Below are 18,617 nucleotides of genomic sequence, written 5' to 3' on the forward strand. Positions count from 1 at the left end.
ACACAATCCCTCCACCCGTATTTACAGCCGATTTTTGTCTTAATTGGCACGAGACAGAGGCTCTGTGTGTGTGTGTGCCGTGGTCATTACCCAGAGGGCCTCACTTCTTTTCGAAACTTCAACCTAATTATGCTCCAATGCACAGTCACACAGCACAGTCACATCTCTGTCAGAGCACCAAGCTGCAGCAGCTAAAGCACAGCAAACGTATTGCTTTATCAAACAACCAAATCAGTTTTACACCAAATTTAGTTATAAAATAATAAGACTCCACTGTGACACCACATGGCACGTTTGAGTGACCTACTTGTCTCAGGTTAGGTTGGATTCCCGCACTGCCCTGTCTGATACAAATTTGCATCTGAGTAAATAACTGATTCCACTGAAATAAATACAATAAAATTCAACAGTCATAAATGTGGATGCATTTTTAATCTCTTTGGAAAGCAAATCACCCATACAGTAGTTAAGCTCTGCACACTGTGAGTCCTATTTCCAACAGTGTGTTAATGTATTTGGAGTAAGACCAAGAATTGGAATGGACCACATGCTTAAATATTTAAGCCGTTATTAGCTGCAAAACCAGTTAAATCTATTTAGCAACTAAAACAATAAAATAATTTTGGACGGATGCCCCCTCAGAGGTTAAACCTGTTAAAGCTCTATGAAGGTGGTTTTCTAGTCACTGCATGTAGGGAGAATGTTAATTTTAATACATCAAATTAATCCCAATCGCAAATCCGTTTAAATAAATTGAAGGTCGTTCATTCTTAGAGCACTTTCCCCTCAAAATCTTACAGCTAAAAAGTTAACCTTGACGGGGAGACTCAATAATAATTCTGTTCTTTTAATTTAAATGCTCTGCGTCTATGAGGAGCGCCATCACTCCCATATGACTGAACAGCGCCCCACAGAGGTTGCAGTTGGAAGTGGAACACAAATTTCATGCGTGCATGTTTTGCTGCGGTTTCCCAACTCCGCAGCCCGTTTAAGTTGATTTAACTTAATAAAAAGTTGTGTTACAACCTTTGTCAGGTACAAAGTCACAGGGGGAAGCAGCTGGTAAGCAAGTTTGAAACAGACAACAAGAGACGCACTGCTCAGCTAAGTTAGCAAGAGACACATAGTAAAGATAGGCGCACTGCCAGTCAAGCTAGCACATCAACGAATGAAACATCAAACTAAGAGCGAAAACAACTTTACCTGACTATTGTTCCCATAATTCACTCTCGTCGTGTTTTTTTTTCCTCTTTTGGTGACCGGAAGCATAGTTCGGCTTCATCCTCTCATGGAAGTTGTTAACATTGATAGCCGCTCGTGCAGGAGAGGGGGGCGGGGCCCTTGCGAATTTTGCGGGGACCTACGCAACTGGCGTAACCTGCATAAATATGCGCAGGGAATAGGAAACATTACATCACATTACGATCATTTGGCAGACGCTTTTATCCAAAGCGACTTACATTACATTATATTACCACCCTTCGCAGAGGGGGGAGCAATTGAGGATTCGGTGCCTTGCACAGGGGCACCTCGGCAGGGATTCGAACCGGCAACCCTCCGGGTCTCAAGCGGAAGCTCTACCCACTCGACTACTGCATCACACACCGAAACCGATCTTGCTCAATGGTTCTCAAAGTTAACAACAATAATAAAAATAATAATTCATAGCGCTCAAAAAATAAAAAGGAAGACACAAACCGGTGTGTTTATATTTTATTCACATATGTTACATTTTGCATTAAATGTCAAAGTCATACTTCCTGGTCAAACTCAGAAAGTTTGAGTCAGCACCTACAGTAATGTACTGTATTCTCTCTTAATTCAAACAGGAGAACACACAAGAGCTTTCAGTTACATTTACACCCAGTACTCATTGGCTATTTTGGTTGCGGTCATTTACAAAGTGGGTACTGCAAAAGAAAAGAGATGGGAACTCAGTAAACAGATAAGCAGCATGCATGAGGAGGTTATTCAAGTGTTAACGTGTTCCTCATTGATTCCTCAGAGGAGCACGGTGTGGCCCAGCAATTCAAAACCACAGATGATGGATGTCAGGTAGAGTGATTAAAAAAAATGAGCAGGCACAAATGGATAAAACTCCTCTCTCCCAGAAAGATGGTAATCAGAAAGTTAAGCAGCTAGGACACTAAAATAATGGTGACTAAAGGATGTCATACACAGTGTACAGGTGGTGCTGTCTGATAAGGTGGTAGTATTGGAACGCAACAATCACTCACAACTAGATTAATCATACAACTAAGGGGTGTATGTGAATGTTCTGCAGTCGTGATTCAACCGTTGAAACATAAAGGGAACATTCTCTAGCATAGTTGCCTCAATCACATCACACAGACTTGTAGCACTGCAACAGAAAACCTCATCAGTGTGTTTACATGCACATTAAACTTTGATTATACTGCGATTAAGAAAATTCGTCAAGTTTTACATGTAGACACCAGAATGCGATTGATATTTGCATAAAATGTATCAGACCTACATTTTGCGATTGGAAATCAATTCATTCAGGTATGTAAGTATAATACCTGGAGGAAGCATCTGCACATCCTTTTTCTCACCTGATGTTTGTTTTGATGGCAGAATGCAATCAATTCGGCCCTCTTAGTGGTACTATTGCCTTTATCGCAGTATAGACAAATAAACGGAGTACTGAGTGCATGTAAACCTACCGACTGTCAAACATAAGGTCTTCTTTGCCTGGACCATAGCTTAGTCTGATTCTGACCTGGTGATACATTAGCTGTGTTGCGTTAAACATCCGAGTCGAACCAAAGGGTGCACACTGAGGGGGGACAGGAGTCATATAGACGTGACCGCAAACCTGCTTAAACATTGAAGTGAAACATTCCCAGCCATCTATCATAAAGTCAAAGCACATCCTTAGAAAAAAAAAAATCTTCACAAAAGTTAAAATTACTTGAACAATGAGCAGCAGCATTTATTTAAATATCTAAAAATGTATTTAAACAGCAAAAAGAAAAAATTCCTGAGGATGGATTGCAACTAGACCCATGAAAAGAGTCTCCGCTTGTTTGCAAAAGAAAACTCTAGTGTTGATCGGTTGACTTGTCCTGCCCGACGTCACGTCAGCAGACACCGAGCGCACATTGCAATAACATCGCCACACTCATCGAGAACTTGAAACTCATGCCAGCACAGCAGAGCAACATTTTGATAAATAAAAAGGGATATGCATCAAGAAACGGCGCAACAAATAATCAAACTCTGTGGGGACATTCAGCAGGTGACATCTTAACCCAAATAAATATAACTGGCTTCAAAAGCCGATTCCAAATCCGTTAATTTCTGGGCAGAGTTGTGCTTTCACTTATCAATCCAAATTCTGCTTTTGTGCTATTGAAAACCACACAATGAACCACTTAAACACTCACACACACGCACACACACACGTGTTAGTCTTGAGGGATGATTGTACACCAAACTTCATATAAACCAAGGCTGTGGCAGCAGTACCCTCACTGCATGTCTGTGTATATCACATAAAGAGTCCCCAAATATGTTAAGCCAATAAAAACTCTTCTCCATCGGGGGCCTGTGGTTTTCGCTGGACTTTGGAGGAGCTTAGAGTCCATTGTAATGAGGCCCCCAGCGCTTATTGATGTGGTCGAAGGTGTGTGAGACCCACTGCTGCTCCAACACTCGATACCTCTCTTCACATAAGAAGAGAGGTTTACCCCGGCTGGAGAGAGGACAGAGAGATTAAAGATATGAGCTTTGTTTCGTCTTTGCAGAGCACGTTGCAGAAGGTGAAGATGTGTGTGCAGAGGACATTGGTACTGGGAAATGCTCACATGAAACTCAGACTAAGGGGCAATAGAAACTGTTAACTGTTGACCGTATAAAGCTCGTTGAGAAATAATCATGCGTCCCTTAGTGTGCTTCCATGTGTGTGATGCATCATACCGCAGGTCACGGTCCTCCTCTCCGTGGGCGTCCAGGTAAACAGAACCCCACAGGCAGAAACGATGTCCACGGATAATGATGATGACGGAGGCATTTATCAGCAGAAAGATGCCTGTAGCTGCACCACAGTGTTGGGAGTGCTAGTGGGGACAGACGACAAGTAAACAACCCCGTCTGACCCCGACGCTGTTAAACGGCTACATATTCTGCATTAGTCACAAACTAGCGCTGACCTTCACGCCAACAGACAAGACACTTGGGGAAACTTACCAAAACACACTCGCAGATACCCTGCTGTTTGCAGCACTGCCCTTTGAGACAAACAAAAGCTCCACACACGAGGCAGAGTGCAGGGTCCTTTGGCACCTTTTTGCAGACAGTGCAGGCCTTCCTGTGATAGTATTGGAAGATGATATTGTAGTTGCCGGGTAGCTGGAGCAGGCGGGGAGCAGCCCACTGAGGCTCCCGAACAAGCAAGGTCTGTAGAGGGCAGAGGAGACGGAACTACTTTAACAACACATTCAGGACACAGGTTTATTGTGGGCAATGAAATGAAATGTACATATTGAACTCTAGAAGTAATACACATCGATGTTTAAGTCATCCTTCAATTCTAGGATGAAAGACGAGCACTGCACTATGATGAGGATTATGTATAAACTGCTTAACGGCATAGAAGGCACTGAGGTTTTCATGAAATGATGTACACCATCCGAGATTAACATAGTGCCGAAAGACGAGGGGAAGAGACACAAGGCTCGCTGTGCAATCACTCTCCTGAGACACGGAGACACCAACAGCCATGGTCCTTGTCAACCAAGGTTGAAACTCATTTCAAAATGTCAGCAGCACTTTAGTTTGATGAATCACGTGCGGGACAAGTTCGAAATATCTGGTTGAAACTTTTCATTTCAGAGACAGAATTGAGCCTGTCCTCGGAAACTTGGCTCCAAAGGCTCCAATGGCAATTACAAGAGAAACAATCGATGTTTTCTGCTGCTTTCTGACTTTGAATCTATCCTGCGGCAAACAATCCAGTGTGACTGCAAGCTTTGACATCTGTTTAGACCTAGAGGCAACTTTGAAACAACCTCAATTGGAAGTTGTATGCCTGCTGCCTGTGTATTTCACTCTTAATCTCCCCGGTCAATGTCAAAAATACTTTCATTGCAGAGACAGAACTGAAACTTTTAAGTATATTTCAAACACCTATCCTCCTCCATGAGCCCATCAAGAGATGATAATGTTTTTTTTTGTGACTGTGAATAGTGTGCATATAGACATGAGTGCACACACGCACCAGTGATTGGTCAGGCTGTGTGACTGATAGCTCTGTGACCTCTGTGCACCACTGTGACACCAAGTCAAACGCGTTGGCCGCCCACTCCAGACACGAGGCGCTGTGCACGGAGCTGGGAGGCTGGGCCGCTGAGGGAAAGAGCCCCAGACACACCGCCAAGGATGAGAACTCCTCCTCCTCCTGAAAAACACACACACAGACACACAATACATAAGCGAAGAGTTCAGCAGCAGTGTGTAATAGAGTCTAAACTTCACTTTGGGGCCAGAATGAGCCGCCAGCTGTGAATATGAACATAAACTTCAGCGAGATGAGCAGATTGACCTCCTGCTTTGTACTGCAATGATCTGATGTGATATGAGGAAGAGGATGACAGTCGTGATAGCGTGTGGTGTCTTACCGTGCAGCCTGACAAGTTATCGCCGTAGAGATGATGCTGCAGAAGACAGGAGAGTCGAAGGAAGGGCAGGCAGAACTGCTGGAGGCTGAACTCTATGGACTGTGGGGACCACACACTGGAGCTCAGCTGGCAGGGGGAAATCACATTAACACCTGATCAATAAGCGACCATAAGCTCGCTGGTAAATGCTGTGATGTATATCCCGCTTGGAGATTAGTGGAGGTATGAGACCACTCTTTGTCAGGGTAATGGTCAATTCATTGTTGAGCAGAAAATGAAACAGAGCGGAACAAAGTAGTCACAGCAGCGAGGGGCACATCCTGTCTGCAGTAATGTTCCAAAGTTATTTTGGCGCCTCACCATTGACGTTTCTTCACTTTTCACCTTGTAGATACTGTTGTCCTTGGAGAGTTTACCGATGACGTGACTGAGTAGAGCTTCAAAGGACTTTTCAGCATTTGCAGCATTCTGTAACAGAGGAAAGATTTCAAACACGTAAGCAAATACTAAAAGGTCAGTGTATGATTTACTATTTATTTATTTTTACATTTTTTGGGGCAATTTTGACGTCATTGGGACAAATATAATGTCTTATATCAGCTAGACTTTGCCTGCGTCATTCCAATTCTTGTCCTTTGTCTGGAGTGTGTGCCGCAGAGAGGAATATGGTGGCTTATGCAGAGTGAGCAGAGAACAATAATTCTTTTCTTACAATAAAATATCTGATAAACGGTGCGGACATTACTGAATGTGTGTTCTGATAAAAATTCAACGGCTCGGGCTAATACTTTATATAGAGGAAAAGCTGGGAGCATTTATCAAGCTGAAGGTGGTGGAATATAAAGTAGTGGCTGTCTTATCTCGTCTGCTGTCCTCTGTCGTGGATTTATAGGGGAGGAATATCAAGCCCATGGATTTCTTCCCCCCCTGGGTTCTCATCTTTGTTTGGACTGCATCCTTCTTTATCAACTTCCATTTAATTACCATCGCACTCGAATGCGGATGTCTTTCTTGTTAAATATTTGAAATGTGTCATGGAGGTAGCTTGTGTGTGTGTGCGTGTGTGTGTGTGATCACTGCGCGGCTGGAAAGGGGAGGGGTTCTGCTGTTTATCTATTGACATTCAAGCCAGCCACTCACTAATACAGATTTAATAGACTGAAGACGGACAGATAATTAATGATGCAGTCTCCAGGAACCAGCTTTCCAGATAATGAAGATCAATAATGTCCACAAGTGGAAACCAAATGAGTGAAATCGGAACGGGCTTAATTTATCTCAATACTGGCTCATACGCAATGATTTACAATCAATGTAAATTGGCTCTAAGGAACAATCAACTAATGCAAAAGGCAGTAGACGCATTTGGTCTTCAGGCGTTTCTAAAAAAGCCTTCAAAGACGTTTCCTTGCCAAGGCCAAAATAGCCTGGACGAATATAAACACAGTGAGGGTGATCACATGGAACGGCAGAGCCCAGAACAAATTTGCTCGTGGGGACAAATGAAACGCATCTCTTCTTCTTCTTCTTCTTCTTCTATCTTAATACAATGCAATTGACTACACAGCCGTTCCACTGGCAGAGCTGCGAGTCGCTCAATGAGGGCAAGAGCCATTTCTGTCAAATTAATAAGCAATAGTATCATATTCCATTTCATACTGCTACCCATCCGAAGCTTTACGCAAACTTAATGCAACACTAAACATTTCATTGGCAGTGTTCATCTCCCTTTCCCTGCCACACACACAGACAGAGGCACACATACACTGAAATGGGGTCTTTATTATCCAATTGATCGGGTTAAAGCTGCTGACACGCCAGCATTTAGTCATATAATGTGTCTGAATGTGACAAAGTCGCTCTGCATCCATTTTGATCTTTGGCATTGTTTTAAAAGGAGGAGTTGAGCCGAGGTTGTGTCTGTAAATCAGATTTTTCCCCTTTAATCTTTACCTTCTTGATTGCGCCGGATGTGTTCCAGGCCTGCCGTTCCTCCGGGCTGAACTTGGTTGAGAGTGCGGCCAGAGCTTGGGTGTACTGCAGGTTGTACAGCATCTTCACTAGACAGCTGAAGTGCTCTAGACGGCGGCAAAACATTACACAAATTAGACACAGTCGCAACAGCTGTACCTTAGAGGTGATTCAATGAGTGCATTCAGCACATTACATGAGTGAGTCTGGACTGAAAGTAAAGGGCCAAACTAATGAGGTTTCTAGGTAGTCACATGGTTTTGCTCCTCATTTCTGCTCAGGGAGCCTGGGTGGATAATTAGCAGAGAGTTTCAGGTGGACAATGCAATTTAAAGGACATCTGATATTAGAACTAACCTCACAGTCACCTGGGCAGTAGAGCGAAGGGTATTTATCTACACGTAGAATATATATTATACTTTTTACAGCAAACATGAGATTCATCACGCCCATTACACTGCTGTGTGGCTAGAACAGATGAAAAGGTAACAAAAGTGAGAGAATTGTACTGAAATCTTTAAAACCAAACTGGTGCTTTTCCTACGTAGTATTAGAGGTGCTGATGGAAGGCCAACTTGACGCTCTTGTGACTAAAGGCAGCCTGAGATGAAATTTGATTCCAGGGTGACACATCTCTCTCTGCATCGCGCTACAATTCACCCGACACCGTACAGATTAACACAGATGCACATCTCAGAGAGTGTGACATGGAAGGAATTTGTCAGATTGGCGTCACTGCAGATGAAGTGTTAGTTAAAGTTTCTCTTCCTGCTGTTATAAAAAAAAATATTTATGGTCTCTGTGATTGGTTTTGGCTTTTATCACTTTGGAATTAAAAAGACACAAAAAGAGCCTCTAAAAGTTAATCAGAAAATGAGTGTTATTTCCTCCAAGGCAAAGTGTGCTTGGAGGAGGCGTCACTGATAGTAAAAATTAACTCCTATACATTAAGTTTGCATTTTAACTGTTACAACTACATTTCTCACTACGTTCTACTTTTCCATGTTCCAAATGTCCTGTCTGTGTGTGTGTGTAAGCACTCGACCTAGTTCATCCTGTGACATTACTCCCATTATACACGAGTGCAGCCTGCAGCGGGGAGGAGGGGGTGGGGGGGGTCCAGGTCTTTAGATGCCTCCCTCAAACCCCCCCTCCTTCACCTCCTGTGACAAGCTCGAGATGAAGGGCAAACGAAGGAGGCGCGGCCCCCCCAATCACCCGGGCTGTACCTTTCTGGTCCTCGCAGCCAAACAACAGCAACGGGAGCAAAGATAAGTGCCTCTTCCCAGCACTCAGGCCTGATTACCACTGATAATGGAGTCGTCCGCGTCAGGCAGCCACCCTGAAACCCCCCACCCACCCCAGGCTCTCTTGTAGCCCCCGTGATGCAGACGCAGGAGTGGTACCTTTCCGCAGAGGCTGGGGCATGGTCAAGACGAAGATAATCAGCAGGGACGGCACATCTCGAAAGAGCATGGGCACCTCTGGTCTCCCCTCATCAAAGCCACTGCAAGACAAGTAGAGAGGCTTTGATCAGACGTTACGTTTCAGGCCCAAAGTTACTGGGATGAAAAGAAATGCAGAAGAAAAACATTTCACATCAAGATGTCCATGCAAAGATAGGAATTAAATTACCATTACAAACAAGGTAGATATGCCTATGTTCCACTAAAAGGATGAGAACAAAGCCGGTGTTGCATCATTCTGCTTTTATAAATCCTCCACTTGGACGGGAAAAGGCTCATTTCTTTGTTTTCGCAGACCTAGCATCCTACACCCTAGTTACATATTTGTATTGTCTGCCGTCTCCATTTAAATGTCTTCCTTTCTGTTACCAATTCATTGAAGTCCCAGTGTGCTCTCTGGAAAGGCCTTAGGGGATTTGGAATGAAAGGAGCTGCACTTACGAATAATACCTTCCATTATCAAAGCACTCACCAGTTAATTCTTGCTGTGCACTGGAGGAAAACCTTACAGGATGGTACCTTCAACTCTCTCTGTAAGTCCACAGTGTATAAGCTACACTGGCATAAGGCGAGATCTTAATATGTTCCTCTGTATTTAGCCAATATAAGGAATGTCACGGGAAGAACAATGTTTTTGCGTGGAGGTAAAAACATCTCTGTCCTACTTAAACAGTCTAGTTCAGGTTGAGCGCCTAAGGGTGTCAATGACAGTGCTGCCTCCTGAATCTCTAACAAAGTATTTTTAAACTCCAAATGGCTCCTGTGAGGATACGGCGCGGCTGCCAGCACTTCAACAGCAACAGATGTAAAAGCTGTCTTACAACACTAACAGGGAGGAAAGGTTATTAAAGCTCATTGTCTATTGTTAAGTGCTGGGTGAGGGATTTCTGTGACTGCCCATCCCTGACAACCATACTCATTTGATGATCAAACGGTATGTTCTGACAGCGATTTAAGACAGGAAAACAGTGCGTAAAATAGTGTTTTCTTGTATTAAATACGGGTTTCTGTTGAGGCTAGTGGGACGGCGGACGATTGAGACGCTGTGCTGCTCCACTGTGCTGCTCCGCTACGGCGTCGGTGTGGCTCAGTCGTTGTCAGTACAGTCATTTTGACAGGGTCATTCTGCTCTCTGTAGAGTGCCCAGTAATTTGCCAGATGCAGCAATTATTGGTATCTATGGCAACCACTGGTGGTCCCTTTTCTGTTTTTAGCTCTTCTTTGTGTGGAGCGAAAAACTGGTGGGGGCAGGAGGGCGGCGAGCGTGACGTTTGAAGAAAAAAACAGGACAAAGTGGTGCTTTGAGTATATGCTTATAAATATGACAGCGTGGGGTCAAAGCCAGGCTGTATAGATAAATGTATAGGTTTACCAGAGGAAAATGTACTTAAGAAAGTCACTTACTCCTCCTCTCCGCTTTGCACGACGTCCGTCAGCTTAGTCCAGGGGTTGTAGGCTGAATCGATGCTGTACAAGCGCATGTGCATGGCCAACACGTGAAACAGCTGGTCTGAAAGAGAAAACACACACACCGGCACCACTGTTAGGGTCGCAGAGAACAAAAACACCACTTAGGGAGGAACAAAGGCAAGTTGGGTAAGTGTTCAGTTCGCCCTCACTGTCCATTGTCCAGACCCCGGCAGCAAATCGGTGTGAATCAAGTAATAAAAGCACTTGACTTGAAATAACTACAGAGCAGTGGTTTGGTCAGAGCAGATGGATACATGGCGGCGCTCGTTAGCCCCGGGCAACTGTTTGGTGAGGTCACACCTGCTCACTGTGGAGCTAATGGAACATGAAGCCAGGCCGTTCTCTCTCCCTCTCACACAAACACATACACATGCTTTTAATACTCATACTAATACTTTTACTACCATTTCTTCAACTAATATTAATTTACCCGTCATGAATTAATATGTGTAGGCAAGAGCAACAGATTCAGCACATGTATGAAGCATTACTGAGGAATACACAGTTCTGTCTGGCGTTAAAGGTGGAGGCAAACACCTTCAGAGAGAAACACACACGCCTGATTTGGGCAACAAGCAACACTGATCCCATCTGATTTTTGTTTCCAGATAATTGGAACGCTGTAATGCAGCTTCACATCGTACTTAATGCAACAAACACCTGCAATTCCATGTGTGTGAACTGTCCATACCTAGACCAACACTGCCCTCCGCAGGTGAGGACAGACAAAGCATGGGTACGATCTACAGTACAGCTCGTTTCCTCTCCTTTCTCATTACCACTTGCCTCTTAGCAGGAAGTGAGTTCATTGTGTTATGTTGGAGATCTAAATCTTCTCCTGCTACCGTCATTAAATCTTAAGTTGATCACAAATCAACTGACCATAATACAAAATTCAAGTCCTATTAGCCACAGTTCATTACTCCATCTTTCTCACCCAGAGGATGTATCACAAACATAAAGCTGTGTTCTGTTCAACAGCAGAAACCCTCGCGTAGTTACTGGTAATAAAATGCGACCTTTGGCTTTGGTAGATTAACAATAACTTCCATTAAGATGTTATTTCCCAAATAATCAGGCATCAGATATTTGAAGATCAATTATATAATTATTAAACAAAAGGTTAAATGCTGAAGTTCCATTTAACACAGCAAATGTTGTGAATCCCCTTAAAAAGAAGAGTTTTTAATACACACGACTGGGTTTAAAACACATTTCAGAGCATTTGCTTCATTCTAGGACATACCCTAACACAATAGACTACTTGGAACAACAGTCATCTATCTGCTGTTAAGAAGCTGGGGGACACAACTTTCCACATAACTGCACATAATTAAGGTCAACCTAATTTACCTGCAAATGCAGCGTGGCAGCAATGTAGACACCTACACTTAAACCATTACTACTTCAAACATTACCAATTAAATAAAACAAGGACAATCAACTTGGGAGGACTATTGACGTAAATCAGCCTATCGTAACGGAACTCCGTTAAAGTCAGGAAGTGCCTTGTGGTGTAGACTAGGCTTAGGAAACCCCCGGGAACTGGCTGTTAGCACATGCCTGGCATGTTCCATCAAATCCATTTCCCTAAGAAGAGTGAACGCTAATGTACTACAGCCGAGTAAATGTGGCTGTCAGCGCGGCTATACGCTTAATGTAACTCCAAAATGGCAAACCTCCAGAGTGAAATCTCTTTTCAGCAACTCAAGGTTGACAGGCCTTTTATTGCTACAGCCAGTAGCCACAACTTTGAGCTCATGTTACTTAACAAACTAATTAGACAGAGAGAAGACAGGAGGTAGCCAGCTGTAGCATTTTAAATGAGTTGTATTTGTCTTACAGTTTTGATTTCGTAGACCTGCACAGACATGAGGCCTCCAATCTTAGATCTGGATGCATCGTGACAAAGGCTTTACATCTGAGACTGAGCTTAGACCACAGGGTTCATCCTCCTCACACCAATGCCCTCGTCAGTTCTGACACAATCAATTAAAACAGCACTTGAGCGATTGTCTGCTTCATTAACTGGATTGTTGGAGCCCACATCAGCTCACCTGAGAGAGATCTGTCCTTGCTTGCCATTGCTAATCAACCTTTTCTAATGAATCAACAGTTACATTGACCAATGGCTTTGATCTCACTTCATACACACACATAGACCTCCCCAAACCCCACCAGCAACAGCATTCATATCGCAGTAAAGACCTTCATGTATAACCAACAAAACACCCAATTAGGCACCGCCGTTTTAGTCAAAGATTAGTGCCATTTTTCAAAAATAGTAGTATGTATATTTGTACTTTTTCATCCATCTCCTGTAAGGCAATAAACATGAATATTTTCCCAATTATAACACATGCAGAGTTGGCGGTCTTGTGAAGGTTGCTGATTGCATTTGCCTGAGAAATCACAAAGCACATGTAAAGCAGCAGATATAGGCGTAACTACTCACTGAGACAGGAGCGTTTGGCAGCTGCACTGGCCCCTCCAGAACACAGGTTTCCTCCCCGGTGAACAAGTTCCAACTCCAGATTGGACCTAAAGAGACATTCAACATTAATGTTTACTAATGTGCAGCAGGTACATGCATGAATGGTCCGTGTTCTCCATAGCTGTACACACACACAATCATACACAAAGACCACAACATATCCTAAACCTAGCAGTTAAGGATTGCTCTTTAATAGTTCTACACCAAACAAATGAACATTGGTCTATTACTCGATCAAATATCCCCAGATTACAATCAATATCAGAATGTGTCCATAAATAGAATAGATACTAGGCAGTTAAGCAGTGTGAGAGGTTTCACCATTCATCCAAAAGGCTTCCTCAGTTAGATCAATGAGGGAAATGGATTTGGTATTTCACCGGGCCGACCCACCCATCACTGAGACAGATCCACCCACTGTGAAAGTGATTGAGAACCAATTTCCACAACGTCTGCATCATCACCGCCCTCACCCGCCCAGACAGGGGGCGTGTTGGGTTGTTGTCGCCAGCGGTCAGATACCAGAGCGCAATTGTAAACGTCAGACAAATAGTGCCTCAATCCACCTCCCCCGTTAAGAGAAGGTTTCTCCAATTTCAAATAAACGGCCCCTTTGACTCCTCCCTCATATTACAGCATAGATTTTTATAACTGCTATAACGCGATGTCAGAATGTGTCTAAACAACTAATGGGAAACACGCGGTGCGTAATCAGCACTGACATTTACCTTGTGGATCCAGCACTGCTTTGTACCCGTGTGTGTGTGTGAGAGAGGTTGTAGCTGTATAAACTGTTGAGTATACTGATTTTGATAAGGTGGGCTGCTTTTTTTAAAAATCCATTTTGATTAGCGAGATGAAAGATGCTGCCTAGTCAAATCATTTCCTATTAAATGCTCCTGTTTTGCATCAGCAGTTTCGTATCAAATAAATGACAGCGTTCTAAGACAGATTTTGCATAAGCAAATCCATTACCATAAAAGCTCTGCCAACCACAGTTTGCATGCATAATGTGCATTTTCTATGCATAGCCAAACAAAATTCTCTCTGAATTATAATTCCCTTTACCAAAAATCTGTGGAACAAACCCTTAAACCTTACAAAGAAAGTACATAGATGGTGAAACAGATAGGCGTTGCTAAAATAACACTGAGCCGAGCGTGTTCTCATCCTGCACTGGCCATTTCTTTCTTCGGGCCAATGAGGTGAAGGCAAATCCTTGGGTTTCCTGGGAGAAAAAGCAATTTCACATAGATAATGCAACCACGGTGAAGCTCCATCTGGCTTCTGCTGATAAGAGTGCCCCTGTGACAGAGGAATTTTCCACTCCTCAGGCAATTTGCGCTGTTCATTGAACTTCAGAGAGCTAACAGGCACCCAGACACACTCAGGGGATCTTTCTTTATAGGGTGGAGGGCTGAGGGGAGCAGGACTGGGTGAGAGAAAGGTCTGGAGGGTTAAGGCCTAGGGAGGGCATTTTGTACATTTTTTTGGAATGGGAATGGTGAGGAGCTGCAGACCCTGAGATGAACTGAAGCCAGTTATTTCTATGACCTGTGACCAGCCCATTGAGATCACACCTCATTTTAGATTTCCACCCTTCACTAAGATCACAGTAACATTTACCGTGTGATGAAGGGAATCAAAGGGGCTGGCTATAAACTGTACTCATACTATGGGACAGGTGGTGAAACAACTCCATATACATCCATTCAGTGAAATGAAACCCTAACATAGAACAACATCCATACCATCCTGTTATCAGGTCCAACAATAATTATTTCACAGTGAATTTCATGGGTGTGTGTGGGATTTGGGTAGGTGAATATTCGCTGTGAAGTAGGACAGACCGACATCCTTTCCCAGCATGCATCTGCTCTCACCTAGCCACCGAGTACATGAAGAGGAAATCATTATCAGGGGAGCCGGGGTTCTTTCCGTAGTCCATGTATTTCTTCTGCGTGGTGTTCTTGATGTCCTTGATAACCAATTCCATCTCTTTACTCAAGTTGGATTCCATCTTGAGGATATAAGAAGACAGTGAAATCTTTCAGTATATCTTGCAGTATAGGTATGCAGACCTGTACGTACAGTGCTTCACTTGTGGGTTTAAGGTGAACTTATGTTGAAACTTACAGGGAAAAGGCCAAGTTTCTCCTGAAGATCTTCCACCTCCTTCACCAGTACACACGTCTTCTTGTTTGTGGACGAGTACCAGGCACCCGCCTCTGTGCCCCGCCCGGGGCGACAGGGAAGGACACTATTGGCGAATTGTCGACACAGTGGACAGGTAAATTCACCCTTATCTACAGAGAAACCCTGTAGGACCTGGTCGTTCTGAGAAATACAGACCAAATGTCAAAAGATCGCAAGAAACAAAAACACATCTCAGCAGAATATCTTTGAACATGACATGTAATCTACATTAACATAAACACTGTTGCTTAACTTTTCACAAATATAATTGTATAGGATGCAGGGCAGAACTAGAGTGTCTTACCCTCAGAGATTCCATGTATGACTTGTGGCAATCTATATGCAAAGTGTGTCCACAGGTCTGCACGTAGACGCCTCCATCCCATCCTATAGACACGGACTGCAGACAAGAGCTCTGCACAATTTAGAAAAAACAGAAGGCATAGTAAGACCATGATAAGATCCCATCCATACAAAGTCTCCAGACGGCGTTCCATTTCATGAATGTTCTCTTGCGATAAGACAGCATGAGTTTTATTGAGTGATACTAGTCAAGTTAGTAAACTAGTAAACTGGATTTTACTAGGAAACCGGCCCATTTCTGCCCATGTATGCATTTTTACAGTGCCGTTTGTCAAACCTCATTATGTCTTAAAAGTTGTCTTCCATGACAACCACTAGCTGGCTGATGAATGCCAGTACCACAAATATTTAAGACCTGCAGAGTTCAACAAGGGCCTTGTAAAATCCTCTAGTCTCTCAGTGTTTTACGATTTCCGCAGACTTTGATGCTTACGTGGCTGTCCTAAAGACAAAACGTCTTATAAATGGAAAGAGATTGGTTTGTAAGAAAGTGGGGCAAAGTAAATATAATGAGCTGCACGAGTCGGCTGTGTGGGAAATATACTGTCGACCAACCATCAGTTCTCTGAGCCAAGGCCAATATGCCAACATTCACTTCACAGATTTGGTAACTTGTGATGGTGAAACTGCACACATTTATCAGGTTGATGAATTTGTAACAATACACTAAAACTGTTCATATTAATCTACAATCTTATGTCATTCCTCTGTTGCCGTGTAAGGACTTTAACTTCACATGGTGGCTGTATAATTTGGGGAAGGACCGTTTTATCTCTATAAGCGTTTCATCCTGGCTTTTTATTGCACTTTATGTCGCCATCACACTCTGTGCTTCCGATATAGACATTCTCAAAATAAAGGAGAAGATGTTTGTTTTCAGCACTATAAAGTTACACGCTGTCAGCAGAATATTCTTAACACACCCACATCAGAGAGCGACAGACACACTCACACACACGCCCGCAGCATTATCGATTGTTTGCACTGGTTTGCTGCCATTTATCCAGGAGGGTATTTGATTTGCTGAAGCGGTTATTTTTTACACAGGCAAATACAAATCCCTTCTGGTGCTTAAAAATGAATACACCGTTCTCTCTTCCATGCAGAGCATTTATTCCCCCCCCCCCCGCCCCCCCAGGGAGGCTTACATCTTTGAAGAACTGTTGCATGAGGGTGAGTCTGACATCATGAGCCGCCCCACATGTGTCTGCAGGGTAGATGTGCTCCTCGTCAGTTGTTGGCAACTTCTTGGCCTCTTTGTTTTTGCACCGATGTCCGAGCACTGAAAGACATTCAGAGCAGAAAACCGGTTAGTGACAATCATGAATTTTTCATGCTGATCCCATTTTTAGCTGCATAATTATGCTTCGCGAACAATGGCAGTTAACTTCTGGTACATATTCTTGGAAATCGACTGCAATGAAATCACAGCAGATAGAGTTTATGGTCATTAAAAAGGGCAGTGTGGTTTACAGACACAGTCTTCCGAGGAAAAAGGTTTTATGAGACGCTCCTTTGACCTTGGGGGCGGGGTTTCTGTCAGCCATATTACAATGTGACTAATTACTAATCAAACATGTAATTTATTGGGATGACAGTGAATGATCCTCCTCTGTCCAAACACGACGCACTATGTGAAAGTAAGCAAAGATCAACATCGATGACAAATGAGCCAATTAAAACAACAGCGACCCCAGCTATTACTACCAGATTTCCAATATGGTGGAGCCGAGCCGTCATGAATAACTGTTTTGGTTTAAAGAGACAAGGCTGGTTATATGGCAGCAGAATGTCAGCTTTGTGAAATACACCTCCAGTTAATCCGAACTATTCAGGCTGCAATTCCATTCGCAGGATGTTTAAAATTGTACTACAAATCAAGTCGGCCATGAAACAAATCAGTGCTGTATAGGCTATTAATTTCAGAGGGGAGGGGTTGGTTGCCGGGTAACGTGGTACCTGAGGACGCCTGGAGCAGAACTACCAGGCCTATGGGTCTGTCCTCGGTGGAAGGTCCGCTCTGGCCACAGATCACACAGTCGTAAAGAACTTCAGACTCCATCACCTCAGATGCTCCCAGATCCATGGCTGCCTCCGTGTCTGGAGATTCTGTCAGGACAAATGCGACAAAACACAATGATGAGGAAATGACCTCAGGCAAACCAAAATTACATTTCTGCTTCGCTTCAGTATCTACACTCGGACAATGGACTCCTTCTAATTGTGCGCATTGTACTTAATCACATTTTTGCTTTGAAATGCAGTAATCAGTGCGTGTCATCGTGCTGAATGAGAAGAGCAATGACATTCTCTTAAATCAGATTGTACCAAGTAATAAATGAACTCAAGTTAGGTTAGGAGTACTTGTAACATCATTCTGAAAAGAAAGAAAATATGTCATTGCACTCTGATGCAATACATTTGCAATTAAGCAATAGACTGTAACAGATTTATATCAATACTTGAAACAAGTAAATCCGTTCTGTGACCTCTACGCGATGGGTGTAGCAGTAAATACTAATTACTGATATGAAATTAGTTTTAAATGTTACGGGCCATGTTCAATCTGAACATTAAATATTGCGAAGAAATGTCAAGCTGTGTTAGAAATTGATTTATTTCTTTTTGGAGGAATATGTTCTCAGGAGAGGTCAGCGTGTTCCTGGGGAAATGAAAGCGGTTTGCATTAGATGTCAATGGCACAGCGTAGCCCCGGGCCATCTATGTACATCGAGTCGACGCTGTACGTGCACACACACACACACAAAAGGTAACATGCCAAGGACAAATAAGATGTCGTTCTCCTGCTGCTATATGCTTCATGCTGCATAAGTGTATTGAACTGTGTGCGCATAACAGATTAAGACATTTTCAAATGTTAACGGCTAGTCCCAACAATAAATGTTTAAACCATAAGGCAAAAGCTACAGCACAAGATGATTACAATCGGCAATTTAGGCAATAAATAGATGTTTTAAATTGTCTAGTATACACCATAAGACCATTGAAACTGGC

General features: G+C 43.2%; 1 protein-coding gene across 1 annotated transcript in view; it reads right to left on the reverse strand.

Moving 5' to 3' along the window:
* Positions 1-1,895: 1,895 nt before the first annotated feature.
* ubr3 (ubiquitin protein ligase E3 component n-recognin 3) overlaps positions 1,896-18,617 on the reverse strand; it is a 31,734-nt gene continuing 15,012 nt past the window's right edge. Inside the window, exons 25-39 of the mRNA XM_076169849.1 lie at positions 17,562-17,711; positions 16,751-16,884; positions 15,544-15,654; positions 15,180-15,380; positions 14,927-15,063; positions 13,005-13,090; positions 10,484-10,589; positions 9,020-9,120; positions 7,596-7,720; positions 6,003-6,110; positions 5,643-5,768; positions 5,243-5,422; positions 4,213-4,422; positions 3,943-4,082; positions 1,896-3,718 (exon numbers count right to left, since the gene is read on the reverse strand). Coding sequence (XP_076025964.1) covers positions 3,601-3,718; positions 3,943-4,082; positions 4,213-4,422; positions 5,243-5,422; positions 5,643-5,768; positions 6,003-6,110; positions 7,596-7,720; positions 9,020-9,120; positions 10,484-10,589; positions 13,005-13,090; positions 14,927-15,063; positions 15,180-15,380; positions 15,544-15,654; positions 16,751-16,884; positions 17,562-17,711 — 2,033 coding nt within the window. The 3' untranslated portion in view covers positions 1,896-3,600. The remainder of the gene's footprint in view (positions 3,719-3,942; positions 4,083-4,212; positions 4,423-5,242; positions 5,423-5,642; positions 5,769-6,002; positions 6,111-7,595; positions 7,721-9,019; positions 9,121-10,483; positions 10,590-13,004; positions 13,091-14,926; positions 15,064-15,179; positions 15,381-15,543; positions 15,655-16,750; positions 16,885-17,561; positions 17,712-18,617) is intronic.

This window comes from Genypterus blacodes, unplaced genomic scaffold (genome assembly GCF_046128005.1).
Source record: "Genypterus blacodes isolate CSIRO-AG114 ecotype Tasmania unplaced genomic scaffold, CSIRO-AGI_Gbla_v1 ptg000214l_1, whole genome shotgun sequence".
Classification (NCBI taxonomy): domain Eukaryota; kingdom Metazoa; phylum Chordata; class Actinopteri; order Ophidiiformes; family Ophidiidae; genus Genypterus; species Genypterus blacodes.